General features: G+C 37.5%; 2 protein-coding genes across 4 annotated transcripts; both read left to right on the top strand.

Moving 5' to 3' along the window:
* Positions 1-1,147: 1,147 nt before the first annotated feature.
* Positions 1,148-2,697, top strand: LOC108365608 (uncharacterized). The gene is made up of 3 exons (XM_017619673.1): positions 1,148-2,082; positions 2,226-2,466; positions 2,668-2,697. Exons 1-3 carry the CDS (start codon positions 1,172-1,174, stop codon positions 2,695-2,697), a joined length of 1,182 nt encoding a protein of 393 aa, XP_017475162.1. The 5' UTR covers positions 1,148-1,171.
* Positions 2,698-6,059: 3,362 nt separating this feature from the next.
* On the top strand, positions 6,060-8,604 carry LOC108365609 (uncharacterized). 3 transcript variants are annotated; one of them, XM_017619674.1, is made up of 3 exons: positions 6,060-6,095; positions 6,844-7,046; positions 7,113-8,604. In XM_017619674.1, the coding sequence occupies exon 3, from the start codon at positions 7,755-7,757 to the stop codon at positions 8,541-8,543; it is 789 nt and encodes a 262-aa protein (XP_017475163.1). In that variant the 5' UTR covers positions 6,060-6,095; positions 6,844-7,046; positions 7,113-7,754; the 3' UTR covers positions 8,544-8,604. The 3 variants fall into 3 exon arrangements, with proteins under 3 accessions (XP_017475163.1, XP_017475164.1, XP_017475165.1); XM_017619675.1 differs by having other exon boundaries at positions 6,844-7,023; XM_017619676.1 differs by having other exon boundaries at positions 6,844-7,023; positions 7,133-8,604.
* Positions 8,605-24,114: the final 15,510 nt, after the last annotated feature.

Raw genomic sequence — 24,114 nt, forward strand, 5'->3', positions numbered from 1 at the left:
CGGCTTGCAAAGGATACCGTCCTACAAAAAGAGTATAATAGGGTACTAGCTGAATATGAATCACTAGGACACATGTCCAGATAACTACTGATAACTACTTTTTGCCTCANATTGTTATGCTAAACGAATTCAGGTGTGCTCCTAGGAACAGCTCGCGTAAATATACGTCTCAATGGCACAGATTTTACTGCTCGAGCACTTATTCATTCTGGTTCTGAGGTGTTCGTTCATAACAGAACGACTCAAACGCAGAATCAACCTGCCAGCTAAGAGGATGCATGCCCAAGTCTCGGGCGTTACGAATGCAACCTCTGCGCAGGTCAAAGAGGCATGCAGCATAGAACTTCGATACCCAGTTGATCCATTGTTCAGCCTGCATGCAACGGTGCTCGTCCTAACAAAACTAACTGGAAATCTACCATCCTGTCATATCAGCGCCATGACTATGCAGGCATTTCCAGGTCTTGTTCTAGCTGATAAACGGTTCTACGTTAATGAAGACGTAGACCTCGTACTTGGCGGAGATATTTATCCCCAAACTATTTTATGCGGCCTGAAGAAAATTGTACTCAGTACACTTCTCGCCCAAGAAACCGTGTTCGGGTGGATATTAACCATTTGCACAGATGCACCCAATCCAACCAACAATATAGTTTCGTATCACAGTGAAGTTGCTTTGGACAAGCATACCGCATTCTGGGAACTAGAAGACATATCAAAAAACAAAAGATTGAACGAAGACGACAAATACTGTGATGAACTTTATCGGAAGACAACTCGTAGACGAGAAGACGGAAAATACGTAGTCTCGCTACCATTTAGGCAGGCATTTTCCGCAAATATCTGCCTAGGCCCTTCTCTTAAAAAAGCATGCTCTCAGTTCTTCCGGAATGAGACACGGCTTGCAAAGGATACCGTCCTACAAAAAGAGTATAATAGGGTACTAGCTGAATATGAATCACTAGGACACATGTCCAGATAACTACTGATAACTACTTTTTGCCTCACCACGCTGTTCAACGGCTAATGGCACAAGTCTGAACGATGTACTTCTCCCAGGTCCAGTTCNATGGCACAGATTTTACTGCTCGAGCACTTATTCATTCTGGTTCTGAGGTGTTCGTTCATAACAGAACGACTCAAACGCAGAATCAACCTGCCAGCTAAGAGGATGCATGCCCAAGTCTCGGGCATTACGAATGCAACCTCTGCGCAGGTCAAAGAGGCATGCAGCATAGAACTTCGATCCCCAGTTGATCCATTGTTCAGCCTGCATGCAACGGTGCTCGTCCTAACAAAACTAACCGGAAATCTACCATCCTGTCATATCAGCGCCATGACTATGCAGACATTTCCAGGTCTTGTTCTAGCTGATAAACGGTTCTACGTTAATGAAGAAGTAGACCTCGTACTTGGCGGAGATATTTATCCCCAAATTATTTTATGCGGCCTGAAGAAAAATGTACTCAGTACACTTCTCGCCCAAGAAACCGTGTTCGGTTGGATATTAACCGGTTGCACAGATGCACCCAATCCAACCAACAATATAGTTTCGTATCACAGTGAAGTTGCCTTGGACAAACAACTTACTGCATTCTGGGAACTAGAAGACATACCAAAAAACAAAAGCTTGAACGAGGACGACAAATACTGTGATGAACTTTATCGGAAGACAACTCGTAGACGAGAAGACGGAAAATACGTAGTCTCGCTACCATTTAGGCAGGAATTTCCCGCAAACATCTGCCTAGGCCCTTCTCTTAAAAAAGCATGCTCTCAGTTCTTCCGGAATGAGACACGGCTTGCAAAGGATACCATCCTACAAAAAGAGTATAATAGGGTACTAGCTGAATATGAATCACTAGGACACATGTCCAGAATAAATGATAGTATTTCAGCAGACTCTTCCGATAACTACTTTCTGCCTCACCACGCTGTCATAAAGGCAGAAAGTACCTCCACCAAAGTTCGAGTCGTCTTTAATGCCTCAAGTCCAACGGCTAATGGCACAAGTCTGAACGATGTACTTCTCCCAGGTCCAGTTCTCCAAGCAGATCTTCCGATCCTTATACTCCGCTGGAGGTTATACAGATACGTTNTAACTACTGATAACTACTTTTTGCCTCACCACGCTGTTCAACGGCTAATGGCACAAGTCTGAACGATGTACTTCTCCCAGGTCCAGTTCGCTAAGCAGATCTTCCGATCCTTATACTCCGCTGGAGGTTATACAGATACGTTTTTAATAGTGACATCGAGAAGATGTACCGACAAATTTGGGTGGATAGCAACCATACCAAATATCAGCGGATAGTTTTCCGTACAAACCCGAACGAACCTGTAAGTCTATACGTATTAAAGACTGTCACTTTCGGGATTAATTGTGCTCCTCACCCCGCGATAAGGACCATTTTACAACTGGCTGACGATGTAGAAAGTTCTTCCCCAATAGCATCTAAGATTAGGGTGTCCGTTATTTCCCAAGTTGATTTTTTTTTCGCTGCCGCCCCCTGAAGTTTTGGTTTTTGTCCCAAAAAAAATTATCCAATCTAAATTAGCTCTTAATTTTCAATTTAAATCATGCCAAAATCTTGTCACTTTTCCCATTAAAATAACATGGGATTATTTTACTTTTTGCATTTAATTTTTTATCTCCAAAATAAATAGACTTCTAACCTTGACAAAGACATATTCTAGTACAAAATTTTGCGCTCTACAAAAAAGGTCTCGTTGGTTTTTTCGATAAAAATATTCCTTAAAAATTTATACGCGGTTAAAGTTATGCACATAGCTTATAATCAAATTTTTCTATCATTCACTGCAAATTGTAATTGCGCTTTTTGATTTTGACTGAAAGAGAATCTAGATTCATATATTCGATAAAACGATAAGTATTTCTCTGCCAACTTTAATATGGAACACTAATATTGCACCATCTATGATCAACAGCACAAAATTATAGTTTAAGGTTATTGTTTCATTGTCTTTCAGTGTTCGTAAACGTGCGTTTCAATTAAAAAGAATAAGCAAATTTAGAGTAGTTTTTTCTATTAAATATAACTTGTATCAAGATAAGTTATGTAGTGATTTTATTTTGATACATTTATACGTGATAAAAAGTATTGGATTCAATCAAAAGATTTATTGAATTAACAAATTATTCGACTCTATCCTTTACCACTTACGCTCAGCCTACGGAATTATAACTTACATAATTAAATCCTTATTTAACTTGAAATTAATTTATTGAAAATGACTCAATCGATGACTTTACGTGATCAAGTGTTTCTTTTGGGTAAAACGAGTGACACGATTAGCGGAGATAAGTTACCAATCAATAAACAAGTTCTGAAATTATTATATTATCATACCAGACAATAAAAAAAAACACTTGCAGCCAGTTACTTAATAGTTCTAGAAGAAGTGTGCAAATTTTGGAGCAGAGCTGGGATTCCAGTACAAAAAAAGATCGATGTGTGAAAAAATTAGAAAAACTCTATACCTCGTACAGATATTTACAAAAAAGCTCAAATCAAGGGCGCGAGCTTGAGTTTTCCGAATGTCTTGAAAAATTATTTGATATTGCTCATGGTGATACTCAAAATACAGTTGATAGTTTCACGGCAGATTTTTTACATTATCAAAGGCAGGGTTGTTGCGAATATTCGTATTCGCATTCGCAACCGCGGAGCTTCCGCATTAAATTTAACATTCGCATTCGCTTTCGCATTCGCAATAATCTTTTGCGAATGCGACTATTGAAGGGACCGAAAATAACAGTTATTTTTTTAACGAGTGAAACTTGGCCAAATATTTTTTATTCCAAAATAAAAGTCCTTTCCGGGTAATAAACAAACCGCTTATCCAAATTAAACAAGTTTGGTATCAAATGAAAGAGGACCTAAATAGTTTTAAAACTGATACTTCTAAACGAGAAAAGCCACCTATTGAAAAATATTTCAATTAAATATGTTAACTAATTACCATAGAAATTATAAAAAAATATAAATAGAGGTGGTCACGTTGGTTCCTTATTTCTGTTTAAAAGCTATATCAGTCCTCTTTCATATGATACCAAACGTGTTTAATTTGGACGAGTGGTTTGCTTATTATCCGGAAAGGACTTTTATTTCGGAATCAAAAATATTTGGCCAAGTTTAACTCCTGAAAAAATATAACTGTTACTTTTGGTCCCTGGAATATTGTGCAAGTGCAGAAGAACAGATTAAAAATGAATTACAAAAACTAAAATCGAAAAACGTCGATGACGTTACAGGCTCTCCAAATTCAGAAAGAACCAAAAGAATGAGAATGAAGAATTCTTTGGAAAACAGCGGTGTTTAAACAACGATGCTAGATTGTGAAGATGAAAGTCAGGAGGATACATCCGACATTTGCATTCCCGATGCAATTCTAAAAAGGGAATTATTGCACCGCAATAAAAAAATTAATATAACTGAAAGTCCTCTCAACTGGTGCAGCGTCAATCGAAAATAATTTACAATTTTGTCAAGCTTCAAGTTTTATCAAGTTTGTCGCCTCGAACGAGTAGTTATTTAGTGGCGCAGACTTGATTTACGACCCTTTAAGAAACAGACTGTAACCCGAAAAGGCAACATTACTTTTTAATAACAAGTTTTTATTGAATACAAAGTTCCAATTTTTAAATTCAAGCACTAAAAAAACATTATAAAAAATGTCTAACCTTTCAATTTTTTATTTACCTAAATCACCTAATTTGCCCGAGCTTCTCCTCCAATTTGTGGCGTGCGCCTTGATGCTGTCACACAAAGGGGAGGGGCCTACAATTTTATGCCGACTCCGAACGGCGATTAAATTTTTATGAGAAGCTTTTTTTCATGGCAGAAATACACTCGGAGGTTTGCTATTGCCTGCCGAGGGACGACCGCTGTTAAGAAAACACCTTTTTTCTATATTTTTTGGCGATGTTGCTTTGACCAGGGTTTGAACCCAGGCGTTTCGGAGTTGAAGCGCGCACTGTTTACCACTACACCATAGCGGCCGACAGCTCGGCCAAACACTACCATATGGGTAAGCGCCAATCTATTATTATCTATATATTAATACGCTAACGAAATCCCATACAAATCTGTTCCTCCCTACTGCTGCTATGAATTTCAAAATTATTTAACATAATGTATATTACTCCACCAAAAAATATAAGAGACCTAGACGATCAACAGGTGATGATGGACATAAAAACTTCCCAAGCAAAATGAAAAATTGTGTAAAAAAGTGAGGTGGTCGAATTTCGACAACGGGGTGATACTAGTTATTATTAAATCACCTAAATTATTTCTTAATAAAATTATAGTTTAAAAAATTAAAACCTCGCTATTAAAATTTCCATTCGTACTGTCCTCAGCAGCGTTGCCATTTTAGCCGTTTTCCGGCTAGATTTAGCCGGTTTTGATAGCAACCAGCCGGAGAAAATTCGATCTAGCCGGCAGCCGATTTGTTAGCCGGTTTGTAAAAAAAAGTTAGCCGTTTTTAGCCGATTTTACTATTTGCCTAATTTTCAGGTGCAAAAAGTAAACAAGTTGTTCGAAAGCAATAATGCAGACCCAATGAAGATTTTTAATGAACTCAATGTTTTACTTTCGCATCTATGCTCCCTAGTGGTTATTAGCGCGGACACATTTGATCCTATATGCTCCCCGTTGGAACCATACCTTGCTCCATTTCCTCAGTTTTATCACAGTTTTGAAGAGTATTTAAAAACAAAAGTAAGCACAANTCAAACAAATTTAATTTCAAATTTGAAAAAATGTTTCTTTGAAAATAATGTAAAATCACACACGGAAGAACCGAAAAGATTGAAAAATCATGATACTTTTTTCTTTCGTCTGTCGATTTTAGAACTGGTTCGGAACTATAGAATTTAGGACTAGTTCGGAACTATCGAAAAAGGGATGCAGCGGGCGGCAATTGACACTTCCTAGGACATCGCCATGTTAAATTCGCCAGTTGCTTGCATGCAAAAGAGATTTGTCGCGAACCAGTACTGGGTCTAAATGTACTAGAAGCGCCCCAGTTCAGAACTAGAGATTTTCCCCACAGGGTACGGTCATCAGGTATGTAACTTGAGAATGGAAATCGCTGCATCTTTTAGGCGCATCAATATTACATAGTTACATCCCGAGCTAATAAAAGCGAGGTATTAATAAAAATACTTGACATCCGCATTCGCTTCCGCATCCGCGGATGTTAGCTTTTAAACATCCGCATCCGCGGATGTCTAAAATTCCACATTCGCAACATCCCTAATCAAAGGACAGCAAAAAGGATCACTTACGTGCTTTTAACAAAAATGATAATCTTTTAAGTTACCTGGTATGTTGATGATTAATAATTGCAATGATTGAAAATTAGAATTTCTTGTAGACCACTAATTTTGTTATTAAATTTAGAAAAACTTGTTTTTGAGGAAGATATTGATTCTACTACATCTCAACCTATTGATAAAGCTCGATCAACATCTGTAGCCCGTTTCTGTAACTTTTCTCTACCGATTATTTCTCTACTGGTAGAGAAAATATGTCACTCTCACCTACTAATTAGCAGTAGATTACAGGGCGGCGAATTCATATCTCAATTCGCCTTGGTAGAGAATTGTTACAGAAACGAGCTACTGATAATATCGACTTAACACTCTCGGATAACAATCGTTCAGATTGTGGTAATTAATTCATGTGCTTGGTGTACCTCTTGATAAATTAAATTATTTTATGTATGAAAATTCTATTTTATGAAAAGTGTAATGAATAATTGACTTAATGAAACAAAACTCACTATATCTATTTTTTTGTTTTCAATTTTTAGACATAACTCTACCGCCGAGCGCAAAAAGTACATCGGAGCAACCATTAAGTGGCGAAACATCGGCCTTTTTGCAAAGCACATCTTTAATGTTTGAGGCACAGGGGCGAAATTATCAAATGAAAAATGAGAGAGGAACAATAAATTTTCTGACGGAACATGTTGTTGCTACATTCGACAATTGTAAGATTTCTTATAGAAATTCCGTAAGAATAATATCAGCTGTCGCGATGGCCCTTAGAGTAGATACTGATAATTTAATTCTTAACAAGACTTCGTTTAATGAACGTAGGTCGAAAATTCGGAAAGATGCTGCTGAACGTATGAAGAAGTTATTTGGTGACACTGAGGTTGGAGCTGCGGTGGTTCATTGGGATGGAAAATTAATACCAGATGGACTATCTAGTAAAAAGGTTGACCGAGTGCCTACATATAATAATTCGAAGCATGACCGTTGAAAAAATATTAAACGTACCGGCATTACCGGTTGGAAGAGGAATAACTCAGGCTCAGGAAATTTTCAAGAGTGTACAAGAATGGGTATTATCTGACAATATCCAAATCTTGTTTGTCGAAATGGAGCAGCAACCAATTTAGAGCAGTTTTTACAAAAAGATCTTCTGTATTTACCTTGTAGACATCACATCTACGAATTGGTCTTAAATTTTGTTTTTGTGACAAAATTTCCGGGAACTGATGGGCCAAACGTTCCTCTGTTTAAACAATTTCAGGAAACTTGGAATGTAATTGATCAAACTAAATATAATAACGGTCTTACAAGAAATAAAATTCCTAAAAAACTGTTAGCAAAAGTTGAAAAAACAAATGAAACGATCAAAAACTTTCTAAGTGAAATTCTGCCTCGCGATGATTATAAAGAGCTTTTGGAGTTGTGTCAAATTTTTCTTGGCACGATGGAAGCTGATAGTGTGAAATTTTATAAACCAGGAGCATTTCACCATGTCCGCTGGATGTCAAAAGCGATCTATTCGCTGAAAATATACATTTTCCGGGACATTTTTGAGGTAGATCGAGCACTGCAACAAAGTCTTTTGGATATTTGTTTATTCATAGTATTTGTTTACGTGCCATTTAGGTTTACGGCACCTCTTGCAGCATCGGCTCCATATCAAGACTTGAATTTTGTAAAAACTGTACATCAATACAAGACGATTGATAAGAAACTTTCTGAAGCAGTCTTGCACAAATTCAAAAATCATTTGTGGTATTTGAATGCTGAAGCTGCTGCTCTGGCTTTTTTCGATCCGAATATACCGATTTTTATGAAACATAAAATGATTGAAGCATTAAAATGCCATGAAGATATGGATTTTGATTACCCTAAACGCTACGTAGTGAATTCAGACAGTGAAATTATCAATTTACAAAAAAGAGATATTTACTTTTTTATTAATTCTAATTCGAGTAAATATTTTGATCCATTCAACATAAATAAAAAATTTTTAGAGTGTGATGTTGAAAAATGGTCAACTAATGATGATTACTTAGAAGGTTTGGATATTGTAAATAATCTGCAAGTTATTAATGATGTAGCTGAGAGAGCAGTTCAGTTGACTCAAGATTACATCAATATTTTGACTACTAAAGAAGACCAAAAACATTATTTAATACAAGTTGTACGTGAATACAAGGATACTTACCATAACGCTACAAAAAGCTGCTTAACAACGAAACGTGATTAAAAAGACAAAAAAATATTAATAATACATCGTAATATTAGTTGTAATGCATTGTTTCCGTTATTGTCACTGAAAAGATTGGTCAATAAAATTGTATGACAATTTTCATGAGTTCAATGATTATATTACAGAAAAATTCAATAAAACTGAAATAATTACGATTATAAGCTATGTGCATAACTTTAACCGCGTATAACTTTTTAAGGAATATTTTTATCGAAAAACCAATGAAACCTTTTTTGTAGAGCGCAAAATTTTGTATTAGATTATGTCTTTGTCAAGGTTAGAAGTCCATTTATTTTGGAGAAAAAAAATTAAATGCAAAAAGTAAAAAAATCCCATGATATTTTAATGGGAAAAGTAACAGGATTTTGGCACGATTTAAATTGAAAATTAAGAGCTTATTTAGATTGGATAATTTTTTTTAGGACAAAAACTAGAACTTCAGGGGGCGGCAGCGAAAAAAAAAATCAACTTGGGAAATAACGGACACCCTAATCTTACATACTACGAAAATGCATGTATGTGGATGACGTGCTAGCTGGAGGACACAGCATCGACTCTACCGTAAAAGCAAGAGATGAAATCTCTGAAGTGCTACGGTCAGCCGGTTTTCCGCTAAGGAAATGGACCTCAAACTGTGCGGAAATTCTCAAGGACATCCAAAAAACGGATCTACTCAGTGAAGACTTTTTGGCATTCAAAGATAACAGCACGGTTAAGGCTCTTGGCATAAGATGCAATGCCCATTCGGATCTTTTCTATTTCATTACAAGACCATTGGAGGACCGCGATACACTTACAAAAAGGGCGATACTATAAGCTATCGCCAAGCTATTTGATCCGCTAGGATGGCTTGCTCCAATAGTCGTCGTAGCAAAAATAATTATGCAGAGTATTCGGCTAGAAGGCACAGACTGGGATGAGACTGTGTCTTCTACTACTTTGGAACGCTGGCAGAATTTTACCAAACATTACCATGAAATAGACAATATTAGAATACCTCGATGGGTACACTTCTCACCAGGAGATGACATCGAGATACAGGGTTCCTGCGACGCATCAGAAAAAGCATATGCGGCTACGGCATACATGCGCGTCAAAAGAGATGACAAAGTTTTGGTAAACCTTCTTTTGGCAAAAACCAAAGTAGCTCCTGTCAAAACCATCTCGCTACCACGACTATAACCTTACGGAGCCGTGCTGCTCGCGGAAATTATAGAATCCATAATCAACAACCTCAACCTAGGCCAAGTGAAAACATATCTTTGGACGGACTCGACCATCGTACTCGCTTGGATATGAAAGCCGCCTTGTTCTTAGTCAACCTTCGTCGCACACCGAATAACGAAAATCGTAGAAAAAGTCGGTAATAAGGACTGGTTTCATGTAAACTCGGCTTCGAATCTAGCCGATTTGTCTAGCAGAGGACTACCTGCTTCGGAATTGGTCTCAAATTTTTTGTGGTGGCAGGGACCTTCTTGGTTGCAAGAAGACAACTCTACCGAGAGCTTTGAGAGTGTTATCATTTGTTATGAGATTCAACCGAAGAACTCACCCGAAAACAAAAGCTTCATTTCAGGAAAATTTTTGTTTAATTTCATCAGATGAAATTAAGACAACGACACAGCTCTTGATAAAAATCTACCAGAAGCAATACTACGGTGAAGAATATACGAATTTGAAAACTAGAAAACCCATCGATGCAAAGAGTGAAATCCTTCCGCTTAATCCGTTCGTCGACAAGCACGGCATCATCAGGGCTGGAGGTCGCCTCGGAGCAACCCAGGACTTAGCATATAATGAGCGCCACCCAATCATTATCCCGTATAACTGCAGATTGTCTCGTCTGTTGTTATAGTCCTGTTGATTCACCAAATCTCCTTACACGGAGAAAATCAACTCATGCTACGCCTTATCCCTACCCAGTACTGGATTCCCAGGGTAAAAAACATGATAAGGTCTACCATCCATAATTGTAAAATTTGTATCATCTACAAAAAACGATCTCAGACGTTTACCAGACCTTTTGACATCAAAAGCTACCGCGGCAGAGGTTGTCGAATATCCAAAGAATATGTTTGCCTCTTCGTTTGTTTCACTACTAAAGCGATTCACTTAGAAGCTACCAGTGATCTTAGCACCCCATCCTTTCTAGCAGCATTCGCTCGGTTCGTAGCTAGAAGAGGATGTCCGAAAAATGTCTACTCCGACAATGGTACAAACTTTGTCGGAGCTTGACGATCTTTACGATCTGAATTCAAAGCTTTCTTGTCTGACGCGCGAGACAAAACGACTTCCAAATACAACCATCAAACACTTACATGTCATTTTGTACCTGCTTCCGCTCCTCACATGGGAGGACTCTGGGAGGCAGGTGTAAAAAGCTTTAAACGCCACTTTAAAAAGTTGGCGTCCGCTCAAAAATACACCTTTGAAGAGCTCAGTACGCTTTTATGCCGGATTGAGGCATGCCTCAATTCGCGACCACTGAGTCCCTCTTCAAATGAGCCAAATGATCTGTAGCCGCTTACTCCAGGCCATTTTCTCACTGGTGGACATCTTATGGCTCCGCCAGAACCTGATGTGAATGAGAATCCTGAGTCCATCGTCAATCGATGGCAAAAACTAAAAGCACTGCATCAGACGTTTTGCAGGCGATGGAAAGTGGAGTACTTAGCCGAACTACAAAAGCGAATTAAATGGAAGCACCCTAAGGAGAATATGAAAACAGGTGATCTTGTGGTTATCAGGGAAGACAATCTACCCCCAACTGAATGGAGGTTAGGGCGAGTAGTCAACTTACACCCCGGTACCGATGGCAGAGTGCGCGTAGTGGACATCCTGACGGAGAAAGGTCAAGTTACTAGAACTCTAGTGAAGTTGGTTCTACTCCCGCCATACAACGATGGAAACTCGGAGCCAACCACCACCTCATAAACTACCCTTCATATGCCTTTATTATATTCCACTTCCTTTTAGCATAACATTCCACTTCTAGGTAATAGGAGGGATTCCATGTCTAACTTTTTTTTAGATAATTTGTGATAGTTTTCCGAGTTGATCTGGTCACACAAAAGGGACCATCCTCAAATCTGAATTCACAATTAAAATTGCAGAAGTAGCGAACTACTCCGCTTCAGAATGAGATGCAAGCGGTCGAAGATTAGCAAGTTTAGCGAACGAATTCACGAAACATACAATTGATGACTCCGGTGTGTTTCTTATGAACAAAATCGTCAGCTCCTTCATAGTAGTAATTTGTTTTCCATACGTACGGTGACCATCCGCCCTTTATTTTAAAGGACAGTCCTTTATTTTAACCCCATGTCCTTTATATTTTTTTTTTTTAAATAAAGGACGCGTTTTGTCCTTTATTTCTTAAACTGTCCCTTAAATCAGCTCTGCATTTTTCAGAGGTAAATTTTTCAGAATATGAAAAATAAAAACGTTCCTTATAAAATATAATGAAAACCTTCGTCAGTTTGTGTCGTACCCCACTTAAGGGTTTTTATTTAATAGGTAATCTTTGCACAATCTATAAAGCACGGGGAAAGTTTTGCCCGGGATCGTGTTGCACGCTGAGTTTCCAGTTCCACTGAAAGAGAACAATAAACGCCCTGACGCACAGTGGTTCTAAACTGGCATTTAGTGTTCGTAATTCACTGGAGCCTTAATTTTTTCACTTAATTTGATACTTTTTTATTAAAGCTTGTAATATTTGCAAGATACCAGTTGAGCCTGGTTTGTGAATTTTTATTTGATTATAATAATTTTTTTAGTGCAAAATGCTGAAAAAGTGGCAATTTGACGAAAATGGAGAATACATTAGTTATAAATGTTACATAACAAAGACTAGTTAAAAACAATTGTGTGGTTCCCCAAAACGAAAAAATTACAAAAAATGTTTGAAATGTTATAAAAAAGGTTCACAAAAATTTTTTTGTTTTTGAAGACTGCGGTGAATTATGAACATTAAATTCCAACTTTAAACCACTGTGTGCTGACTTCGGTAAATGTATTTTGGCAGCAAAGGATGACGAAGTCCTTGAAAAGGATTTGGCTTCATTTTCGGGAATCGGTTAATTAACTGGTAAATATTTGATTTAAATTACGATATGGGTAAGGTACTTTTATCATACAAGTTGTATGCACGTATTCCCAAATAATTTTGAAAAAAAAATGTCCTTTATTTTACATTGGTTAATATGGTCACCGTATCCATACGTTGCCCTTATTGCAATGCACTTGACAAAAAAACACAATTGAATTAGCTTTAAAATCGTCGGTTTGATAAAAAATGGGGAAAAATAACAAACTAATATACTTAAGCTTTTGGAGAATATGCGTTAGCCGGCTCTTCAACATCACTTTTCTTTAATTGGAGAATATTAATTTCAACTGCCTTATGGATTTCCAGCTAAGCTTGCATTTGGGTACCACTCCTTTGTACGTGTGTGCCAATGAGTAATTGAAGATGTGGCGTATCAGTGTCTGCATTTCAATCACACAGCTAATTACTCTATGCAACGATACTTCACGCTTTCACAGCGGCACTACGCTCTCATTGGATGCCTTACGTCCACGGAATATTTTTTCTTGAAAAGCAGCGCTATATCAAATCAAAAGTAACTGGTGAACCAAACTCACATGCAGCCTGTTACCTAACGCGACTGTATATCATCAAATCTCTTTAGCAAATGATCGGCCAATATAGATCATGGGTAGCTGAGCACAGGAAGAGCGTCGATGTGTGGATGTGTGCCAAAAAGAGCGTGCACTGCGCATGCAGCACGAAGGGTGGCGACCCTACAATATTTATGCATCAGTATAACGTGACAGCAATGGGCTCAAGGAATGTCTTAATATTTAAAGCAAAACGTTGAATTGGCAATTGTTTTAATTAGTTCGGAGTAACGTAGGAAATAAATATTCCCGTTCTGCGCGTGTAAATAGTAACGTGATTTTAAGGGATTAGTAGATACTGATAATTTAATTCTTAACAAGACTTCGTTTAATGAACGTAGGTCGAAAATTCGGAAAGATGCTGCTGAACGTATGAAGAAGTTATTTGGTGACACTGAGGTTGGAGCTGCGGTGGTTCATTGGGATGGAAAATTAATACCAGATGGACTATCTAGTAAAAAGGTTGACCGAGTGCCTACATATAATAATTCGAAGCATGACCGTTGAAAAAATATTAAACGTACCGGCATTACCGGTTGGAAGAGGAATAACTCAGGCTCAGGAAATTTTCAAGAGTGTACAAGAATGGGTATTATCTGACAATATCCAAATCTTGTTTGTCGAAATGGAGCAGCAACCAATTTAGAGCAGTTTTTACAAAAAGATCTTCTGTATTTACCTTGTAGACATCACATCTACGAATTGGTCTTAAATTTTGTTTTTGTGACAAAATTTCCGGGAACTGATGGGCCAAACGTTCCTCTGTTTAAACAATTTCAGGAAACTTGGAATGTAATTGATCAAACTAAATATAATAACGGTCTTACAAGAAATAAAATTCCTAAAAAACTGTTAGCAAAAGTTGAAAAAACAAATGAAACGATCAAAAACTTTCTAAGTGAAATTCTGCCTCGCGATGATTATAAAGAGCTTTTGGAGTTGTGTCAAATTTTTCTTGGCACGATGGAAGCTGATAGTGTGAAATTTTATAAACCAGGAGCATTTCACCATGTCCGCTGGATGTCAAAAGCGATCTATTCGCTGAAAATATACATTTTCCGGGACATTTTTGAGGTAGATCGAGCACTGCAACAAAGTCTTTTGGATATTTGTTTATTCATAGTATTTGTTTACGTGCCATTTAGGTTTACGGCACCTCTTGCAGCATCGGCTCCATATCAAGACTTGAATTTTGTAAAAACTGTACATCAATACAAGACGATTGATAAGAAACTTTCTGAAGCAGTCTTGCACAAATTCAAAAATCATTTGTGGTATTTGAATGCTGAAGCTGCTGCTCTGGCTTTTTTCGATCCGAATATACCGATTTTTATGAAACATAAAATGATTGAAGCATTAAAATGCCATGAAGATATGGATTTTGATTACCCTAAACGCTACGTAGTGAATTCAGACAGTGAAATTATCAATTTACAAAAAAGAGATATTTACTTTTTTATTAATTCTAATTCGAGTAAATATTTTGATCCATTCAACATAAATAAAAAATTTTTAGAGTGTGATGTTGAAAAATGGTCAACTAATGATGATTACTTAGAAGGTTTGGATATTGTAAATAATCTGCAAGTTATTAATGATGTAGCTGAGAGAGCAGTTCAGTTGACTCAAGATTACATCAATATTTTGACTACTAAAGAAGACCAAAAACATTATTTAATACAAGTTGTACGTGAATACAAGGATACTTACCATAACGCTACAAAAAGCTGCTTAACAACGAAACGTGATTAAAAAGACAAAAAAATATTAATAATACATCGTAATATTAGTTGTAATGCATTGTTTCCGTTATTGTCACTGAAAAGATTGGTCAATAAAATTGTATGACAATTTTCATGAGTTCAATGATTATATTACAGAAAAATTCAATAAAACTGAAATAATTACGATTATAAGCTATGTGCATAACTTTAACCGCGTATAACTTTTTAAGGAATATTTTTATCGAAAAACCAATGAAACCTTTTTTGTAGAGCGCAAAATTTTGTATTAGATTATGTCTTTGTCAAGGTTAGAAGTCCATTTATTTTGGAGAAAAAAAATTAAATGCAAAAAGTAAAAAAATCCCATGATATTTTAATGGGAAAAGTAACAGGATTTTGGCACGATTTAAATTGAAAATTAAGAGCTTATTTAGATTGGATAATTTTTTTTAGGACAAAAACTAGAACTTCAGGGGGCGGCAGCGAAAAAAAAAATCAACTTGGGAAATAACGGACACCCTAATCTTACATACTACGAAAATGCTACTACAGCATCGACTCTACCGTAAAAGCAAGAGATGAAATCTCTGAAGTGCTACGGTCAGCCGGTTTTCCGCTAAGGAAATGGACCTCAAACTGTGCGGAAATTCTCAAGGACATCCAAAAAACGGATCTACTCAGTGAAGACTTTTTGGCATTCAAAGATAACAGCACGGTTAAGGCTCTTGGCATAAGATGCAATGCCCATTCGGATCTTTTCTATTTCATTACAAGACCATTGGAGGACCGCGATACACTTACAAAAAGGGCGATACTATAAGCTATCGCCAAGCTATTTGATCCGCTAGGATGGCTTGCTCCAATAGTCGTCGTAGCAAAAATAATTATGCAGAGTATTCGGCTAGAAGGCACAGACTGGGATGAGACTGTGTCTTCTACTACTTTGGAACGCTGGCAGAATTTTACCAAACATTACCATGAAATAGACAATATTAGAATACCTCGATGGGTACACTTCTCACCAGGAGATGACATCGAGATACAGGGTTCCTGCGAAGCATCAGAAAAAGCATATGCGGCTACGGCATACATGCGCGTCAAAAGAGATGACAAAGTTTTGGTAAACCTTCTTTTGGCAAAAACCAAAGTAGCTCCTGTCAAAACCATCTCGCTACCACGACTATAACCTTACGGAGCCGTGCTGCTCGCGGAAATTATAGAATCCATAATCAACAACCTCAACCTAGGCCAAGTGAAAACATATCTTTGGACGGACTCGACCATCGTACTCGCTTGGATATGAAAGCCGCCTTGTTCTTAGTCAACCTTCGTCGCACACCGAATAACGAAAATCGTAGAAAAAGTCGGTAATAAGGACTGGTTTCATGTAAACTCGGCTTCGAATCTAGCCGATTTGTCTAGCAGAGGACTACCTGCTTCGGAATTGGTCTCAAATTTTTTGTGGTGGCAGGGACCTTCTTGGTTGCAAGAAGACAACTCTACCGAGAGCTTTGAGAGTGTTATCATTTGTTATGAGATTCAACCGAAGAACTCACCCGAAAACAAAAGCTTCATTTCAGGAAAATTTTTGTTTAATTTCATCAGATGAAATTAAGACAACGACACAGCTCTTGATAAAAATCTACCAGAAGCAATACTACGGTGAAGAATATACGAATTTGAAAACTAGAAAACCCATCGATGCAAAGAGTGAAATCCTTCCGCTTAATCCGTTCGTCGACAAGCACGGCATCATCAGGGCTGGAGGTCGCCTCGGAGCAACCCAGGACTTAGCATATAATGAGCGCCACCCAATCATTATCCCGTATAACTGCAGATTGTCTCGTCTGTTGTTATAGTCCTGTTGATTCACCAAATCTCCTTACACGGAGAAAATCAACTCATGCTACGCCTTATCCCTACCCAGTACTGGATTCCCAGGGTAAAAAACATGATAAGGTCTACCATCCATAATTGTAAAATTTGTATCATCTACAAAAAACGATCTCAGACGTTTACCAGACCTTTTGACATCAAAAGCTACCGCGGCAGAGGTTGTCGAATATCCAAAGAATATGTTTGCCTCTTCGTTTGTTTCACTACTAAAGCGATTCACTTAGAAGCTACCAGTGATCTTAGCACCCCATCCTTTCTAGCAGCATTCGCTCGGTTCGTAGCTAGAAGAGGATGTCCGAAAAATGTCTACTCCGACAATGGTACAAACTTTGTCGGAGCTTGACGATCTTTACGATCTGAATTCAAAGCTTTCTTGTCTGACGCGCGAGACAAAACGACTTCCAAATACAACCATCAAACACTTACATGTCATTTTGTACCTGCTTCCGCTCCTCACATGGGAGGACTCTGGGAGGCAGGTGTAAAAAGCTTTAAACGCCACTTTAAAAAGTTGGCGTCCGCTCAAAAATACACCTTTGAAGAGCTCAGTACGCTTTTATGCCGGATTGAGGCATGCCTCAATTCGCGACCACTGAGTCCCTCTTCAAATGAGCCAAATGATCTGTAGCCGCTTACTCCAGGCCATTTTCTCACTGGTGGACATCTTATGGCTCCGCCAGAACCTGATGTGAATGAGAATCCTGAGTCCATCGTCAATCGATGGCAAAAACTAAAAGCACTGCATCAGACGTTTTGNTCCTGAGTCCATCGTCAATCGATGGCTAAAACTAAAAGCACTGCATCAGACGTTTTGCAGGCGATGGAAAGTGGAGTACTTAGCCGAACTACAAAAGCGAATTAAATGGAAGCACCCTAAGGAGAATATGAAAACAGGTGATCTTGTGGTTATCAGGGAAGACAATCTACCCCCAACTGAATGGAGGTTAGGGCGAGTAGTCAACTTACACCCCGGTACCGATGGCAGAGTGCGCGTAGTGGACATCCTGACGGAGAAAGGTCAAGTTACTAGAACTCTAGTGAAGTTGGTTCTACTCCCGCCATACAACGATGGAAACTCGGAGCCAACCACCACCTCATAAACTACCCTTCATATGCCTTTATTATATTCCACTTCCTTTTAGCATAACATTCCACTTCTAGGTAATAGGAGGGATTCCATGTCTAACTTTTTTTTAGATAATTTGTGATAGTTTTCCGAGTTGATCTGGTCACACAAAAGGGACCATCCTCAAATCTGAATTCACAATTAAAATTGCAGAAGTAGCGAACTACTCCGCTTCAGAATGAGATGCAAGCGGTCGAAGATTAGCAAGTTTAGCGAACGAATTCACGAAACATACAATTGATGACTCCGGTGTGTTTCTTATGAACAAAATCGTCAGCTCCTTCATAGTAGTAATTTGTTTTCCATACGTACTGTGACCATCCGCCCTTTATTTTAAAGGACAGTCCTTTATTTTAACCCCATGTCCTTTATATTTTTTTTTTTTAAATAAAGGACGCGTTTTGTCCTTTATTTCTTAAACTGTCCCTTAAATCAGCTCTGCATTTTTCAGAGGTAAATTTTTCAGAATATGAAAAATAAAAACGTTCCTTATAAAATATAATGAAAACCTTCGTCAGTTTGTGTCGTACCCCACTTAAGGGTTTTTATTTAATAGGTAATCTTTGCACAATCTATAAAGCACGGGGAAAGTTTTGCCCGGGATCGTGTTGCACGCTGAGTTTCCAGTTCCACTGAAAGAGAACAATAAACGCCCTGACGCACAGTGGTTCTAAACTGGCATTTAGTGTTCGTAATTCACTGGAGCCTTAATTTTTTCACTTAATTTGATACTTTTTTATTAAAGCTTGTAATATTTGCAAGATACCAGTTGAGCCTGGTTTGTGAATTTTTATTTGATTATAATAATTTTTTTAGTGCAAAATGCTGAAAAAGTGGCAATTTGACGAAAATGGAGAATACATTAGTTATAAATGTTACATAACAAAGACTAGTTAAAAACAATTGTGTGGTTCCCCAAAACGAAAAAATTACAAAAAATGTTTGAAATGTTATAAAAAAGGTTCACAAAAATTTTTTTGTTTTTGAAGACTGCGGTGAATTATGAACATTAAATTCCAACTTTAAACCACTGTGTGCTGACTTCGGTAAATGTATTTTGGCAGCAAAGGATGACGAAGTCCTTGAAAAGGATTTGGCTTCATTTTCGGGAATCGGTTAATTAACTGGTAAATATTTGATTTAAATTACGATATGGGTAAGGTACTTTTATCATACAAGTTGTATGCACGTATTCCCAAATAATTTTGAAAAAAAAATGTCCTTTATTTTACATTGGTTAATATGGTCACCGTATCCATACGTTGCCCTTATTGCAATGCACTTGACAAAAAAACACAATTGAATTAGCTTTAAAATCGTCGGTTTGATAAAAAATGGGAAAAAATAACAAACTAATATACTTAAGCTTTTGGAGAATATGCGTTAGCCGGCTCTTCAACATCACTTTTCTTTAATTGAAGAATATTAATTTCAACTGCCTTATGGATTTCCAGCTAAGCTTGCATTTGGGTACCACTCCTTTGTACGTGTGTGCCAATGAGTAATTGAAGATGTGGCGTATCAGTGTCTGCATTTCAATCACACAGCTAATTACTCTATGCAACGATACTTCACGCTTTCACAGCGGCACTACGCTCTCATTGGATGCCTTACGTCCACGGAATATTTTTTCTTGAAAAGCAGCGCTATATCAAATCAAAAGTAACTGGTGAACCAAACTCACATGCAGCCTGTTACCTAACGCGACTGTATATCATCAAATCTCTTTAGCAAATGATCGGCCAATATAGATCATGGGTAGCTGAGCACAGGAAGAGCGTCGATGTGTGGATGTGTGCCAAAAAGAGCGTGCACTGCGCATGCAGCACGAAGGGTGGCGACCNGAAAAATAACAAACTAATATACTTAAGCTTTTGGAGAATATGCGTTAGCCGGCTCTTCAACATCACTTTTCTTTAATTGGAGAATATTAATTTCAACTGCCTTATGGATTTCCAGCTAAGCTTGCATTTGGGTACCACTCCTTTGTACGTGTGTGCCAATGAGTAATTGAAGATGTGGCGTATCAGTGTCTGCATTTCAATCACACAGCTAATTACTCTATGCAACGATACTTCACGCTTTCACAGCGGCACTACGCTCTCATTGGATGCCTTACGTCCACGGAATATTTTTTCTTGAAAAGCAGCGCTATATCAAATCAAAAGTAACTGGTGAACCAAACTCACATGCAGCCTGTTACCTAACGCGACTGTATATCATCAAATCTCTTTAGCAAATGATCGGCCAATATAGATCATGGGTAGCTGAGCACAGGAAGAGCGTCGATGTGTGGATGTGTGCCAAAAAGAGCGTGCACTGCGCATGCAGCACGAAGGGTGGCGACCCTACAATATTTATGCATCAGTATAACGTGACAGCAATGGGCTCAAGGAATGTCTTAATATTTAAAGCAAAACGTTGAATTGGCAATTGTTTTAATTAGTTCGGAGTAACGTAGGAAATAAATATTCCCGTTCTGCGCGTGTAAATAGTAACGTGATTTTAAGGGATTAGTAGATACTGATAATTTAATTCTTAACAAGACTTCGTTTAATGAACGTAGGTCGAAAATTCGGAAAGATGCTGCTGAACGTATGAAGAAGTTATTTGGTGACACTGNATTTTAATTAGTTCGGAGTAACGTAGGAAATAAATATTCCCGTTCTGCGCGTGTAAATAGTAACGTGATTTTAAGGGATTAGGATTGTCTTGTTCGAATCCTCCGGTCATCACGACTAGCTTAGCTCTCATTTACGCCCCGCATAGGACAGAGCAGCTGATGTATGCACCAGCTCCGCAAGACAGCGTACTTCCCCATCGTCTGTTGTGCAGGTATGACATATGGTAAAATAATTTCGGTGCGCCGAGTATTTCATAGCGTTTTGCGATCCGGCACATAGCGTTTGGCAAGCATCTGCAAAAAGAATAACGAAAAGCCAATAGTACATCTAGTACGACTTGTTTTATTTTGTCAATTGCATATTTCTAGTTACACTAGCAACTGTATAGTACGACTACCACGCGGATGGGGTGATAACTTCGATCATCTTAGGTTATGGACGTTGCACTTCATCGTGGCCCAAAGCTCCTTATAAGTAGTCGTCGACTACATGTGCTTAATTGGCCTAAAATAACTCTGCGTTTGGCTATTTCATGTCATATTATTTTTTTCTGAAATGAAAATTTAATATTCATTTTAATTCAATTAACTACTTTTTTTACAATTTCTTACCCGTTTTCTTGCGTAAAACCTCGTACACTAATGAACCTTCCAATGAAGTGAATGCATTTTCTTCATTGTCATATGTGTGAAACAGGGCTCGGACTACTCAAATTATTTAGTACGCACCATCCATCAATTGGAGTAAAAACAAATTGTCGTAGTAGCCGGGTGTCATCTTTTTCACATTCGCAATATCACAAAATTGAAATATTTCACATGATGATCAAAGCAATAAACTTTAACTTAAACAGTAAACAGCTCTTTCAAATTTTAATTAATTTATACATATACTAGCAGACCCGGCGAACTTCGTCCCGCCCAAAATAAATTTTTTGTACACGGTCAAAAATTTGGGTTTAATTTTTAAACTGCGCTGGGACTAGTGCCTTTTTAATTTTTTATAATCTACTTTTTAAACCAGCCAATAGTTTTAAGCAATTTTTAGTATATTGTGGTTTAAATTTTAAAGTTCGTGATTTAAAAATCAAACCAAAATGTTTTAATTCTAGCTTCTAGGATTCATATATAGAAAATCTGGTTTAAAATCTAAACCGAAATAGAAAATGTTTGCACACAGCGAAATGTGGTGTTGATTCAAACTCAACATATGAAAGCACATTTACATGCGTGACTGTAGCTGAGTGTGCAAAGCTGCTTGATACAATTGGTTGCTACTAAGGCTGTCCGGGTTCAATCCTCATCAGACGGAGCATGAAATTTTATTTTTATTTTTATTCTTAATTATGAAAATGTTTGGGTTTAAAATTTACACCGGACTGTTTAAATTCTAAACCCAACATATGTGCCCTCTTTTTTTAAATTTAGAAGGTTTGTATTTGAAACTGAATTTATGTAGTTTGGTCATATATGTAGTCCAAAGAGTTTAAAATTAAAACCGAAATTTTTAACCGTGTATAGAAACATTTTGGTCCAACATTTTCACCAAGAGTTCAGGTTCATGATTTTTAGTGACGCATTTGTCTTCTAATATTACGGTTTGGTGGTTGTCAGAAGGCATATTTTCCGTCTTAAATAACTTAGCAAAACTGAACATGCATACAAAGACACGTAATAGTTTCAGTGCGTTTGAAAGGCGCCACGTCCCCTTTTCAAATAGCCCCAATTTTCTCTAAGAGCATGGGATGGATTTCATATATCTCTATACCATTTTCGAGTAATTTACCAGTCGCGTTGTATATATCTTATACATACCAAGTTCCAGTACTCTTACATGAACACATTCAGAGATAGGCAGCATGAAAAATTCGATGTGTAGTGGAAGTGCCACGCCTCCTTTTCAGATAACCACAATTTATCTCCATGAGAATGCGATTGCTTTGGATGTGCCATGCCCACTATCTCCATACCAAGTTCGAGACCTCTTCCATGAAAATTTTCCGGGATAAGCAGTATGAAAAATTCGGTTTGTATGGGAGGTGCCACGTAACTTTTTCCAATAACCGCAATTTTTATCCATGAATATGCAAATATTTTCATATATCTCCATACCATATTCGAGCAGTCTACCATGAACACTTCCAGAGATGTGCAATGATGAAAAATTCGGTTTGTATGGGAGGTGCCACGCCCCCTGCACCTAGCGGTATGAAATATACGCTACATCCGATTCTCATACCTACCATATATAACACAAAAAATTTCATAAAGATCGGTAGAGCCGTTTAGGAAGAGTTCGATTTTTATATGTATATTAGATAAGCTTCTCACAAGCATAGAAAAAATTTCGATGAAAACAAAATATTTTTTCTCGGGTTCACAACTATCCTATCTTTTAAGTCGGAACCAACAATACACACGCACAAAATTTCATTGAAATCGGTTAAGCGGTTTCGGAGATTAGAGTAAACGGACAGAGTGACACGGGATATTTATATATTAAGATACCCTACTATAAGCACCTACCATAGATACGTTTGCGTACCAAATTTCAATTTCATTTGACTTATGGTTTTGAAATTATAGCTGATAAAATTTTCCATAATTTTATATATAAGCACCTACCATTGATATATCTGCATACTAAATTTCAAGTTCGTGGGACTTATAGTTCCGAAGTTATAGCTGATAAAAAATTACATGCCTATTGTATGTGCCAAATTGTATGTGTAAAAATTTCCACGCCTATGGGATATGCCACGCCCACTTTTACAACCTCATTCATATATACCTACTATAAGCACCTACCATATGTATGACTGAATAACAAATTTCAAGTTCATATGACTTATAGTTTCCGGTTTATAGCTGATAAAATATTCCACGCCTATTGGATGTGCCATGCCCACTTCTACAAACTNTAATTTGTATGAATATCCCGACCCTAGCGCCACCTAGCGATTAAATTTTTGGTCGAAATATTTCCCTTCAAGGTGCTGAAATATGTTCCAAATATGAACGAAATCGGTCCAGCAGTTTAGTAGTTTAATGACATTCAATATACGGAAAACTATATGAAATTGTGAAATCGTGACATCTCAGCTTTCTTCATTTTTCGGCAACAATAACAAAAAATTTCAAATTTTTTTAAATCAAGGAACCTTCCACACAGAAGGTCAANTATGTGCCAAATTGTATGTGTAAAAATTTCCACGCCTATGGGATATGCCACGCCCACTTTTACAACCTCATTCATATATACCTACTATAAGCACCTACCATATGTATGACTGAATAACAAATTTCAAGTTCATATGACTTATAGTTTCCGGTTTATAGCTGATAAAATATTCCACGCCTATTGGATGTGCCATGCCCACTTCTACAAACTCATTTATTTATACCATACTATAAGCACCTACCATATGTATGACTGAATAACAAATTTCAAGTTCATATGACTTATAGTTTCCGGTTTATAGCTGATAAAATATTCCACGCCTATTGGATGTGCCATGC

Source organism: Rhagoletis zephyria, unplaced genomic scaffold, assembly GCF_001687245.7.
Source record: "Rhagoletis zephyria isolate East Lansing unplaced genomic scaffold, Rhagoletis_zephyria_1.1 Rzeph_scaffold_01932, whole genome shotgun sequence".
NCBI lineage: Eukaryota > Metazoa > Arthropoda > Insecta > Diptera > Tephritidae > Rhagoletis > Rhagoletis zephyria.

Excerpts from the sequence above, each read along its gene's own strand:
- LOC108365609 (XM_017619674.1), top strand. The coding sequence starts at position 7,755 with ATGGAAGCTGATAGTGTGAAATTTTATAAACCAGGAGCATTTCACCAT.
- LOC108365608 (XM_017619673.1), top strand. The coding sequence starts at position 1,172 with ATGCATGCCCAAGTCTCGGGCATTACGAATGCAACCTCTGCGCAGGTC. Across the intron at positions 2,083-2,225 it reads ATCCTTATACTCCGCTGGAG|GTTATACAGATACGTTTTTA; the intron begins GTTATACAGATA and ends ACTCCGCTGGAG. Across the intron at positions 2,467-2,667 it reads CAATAGCATCTAAGATTAGG|ACTTCTAACCTTGACAAAGA; the intron begins GTGTCCGTTATT and ends CAAAATAAATAG.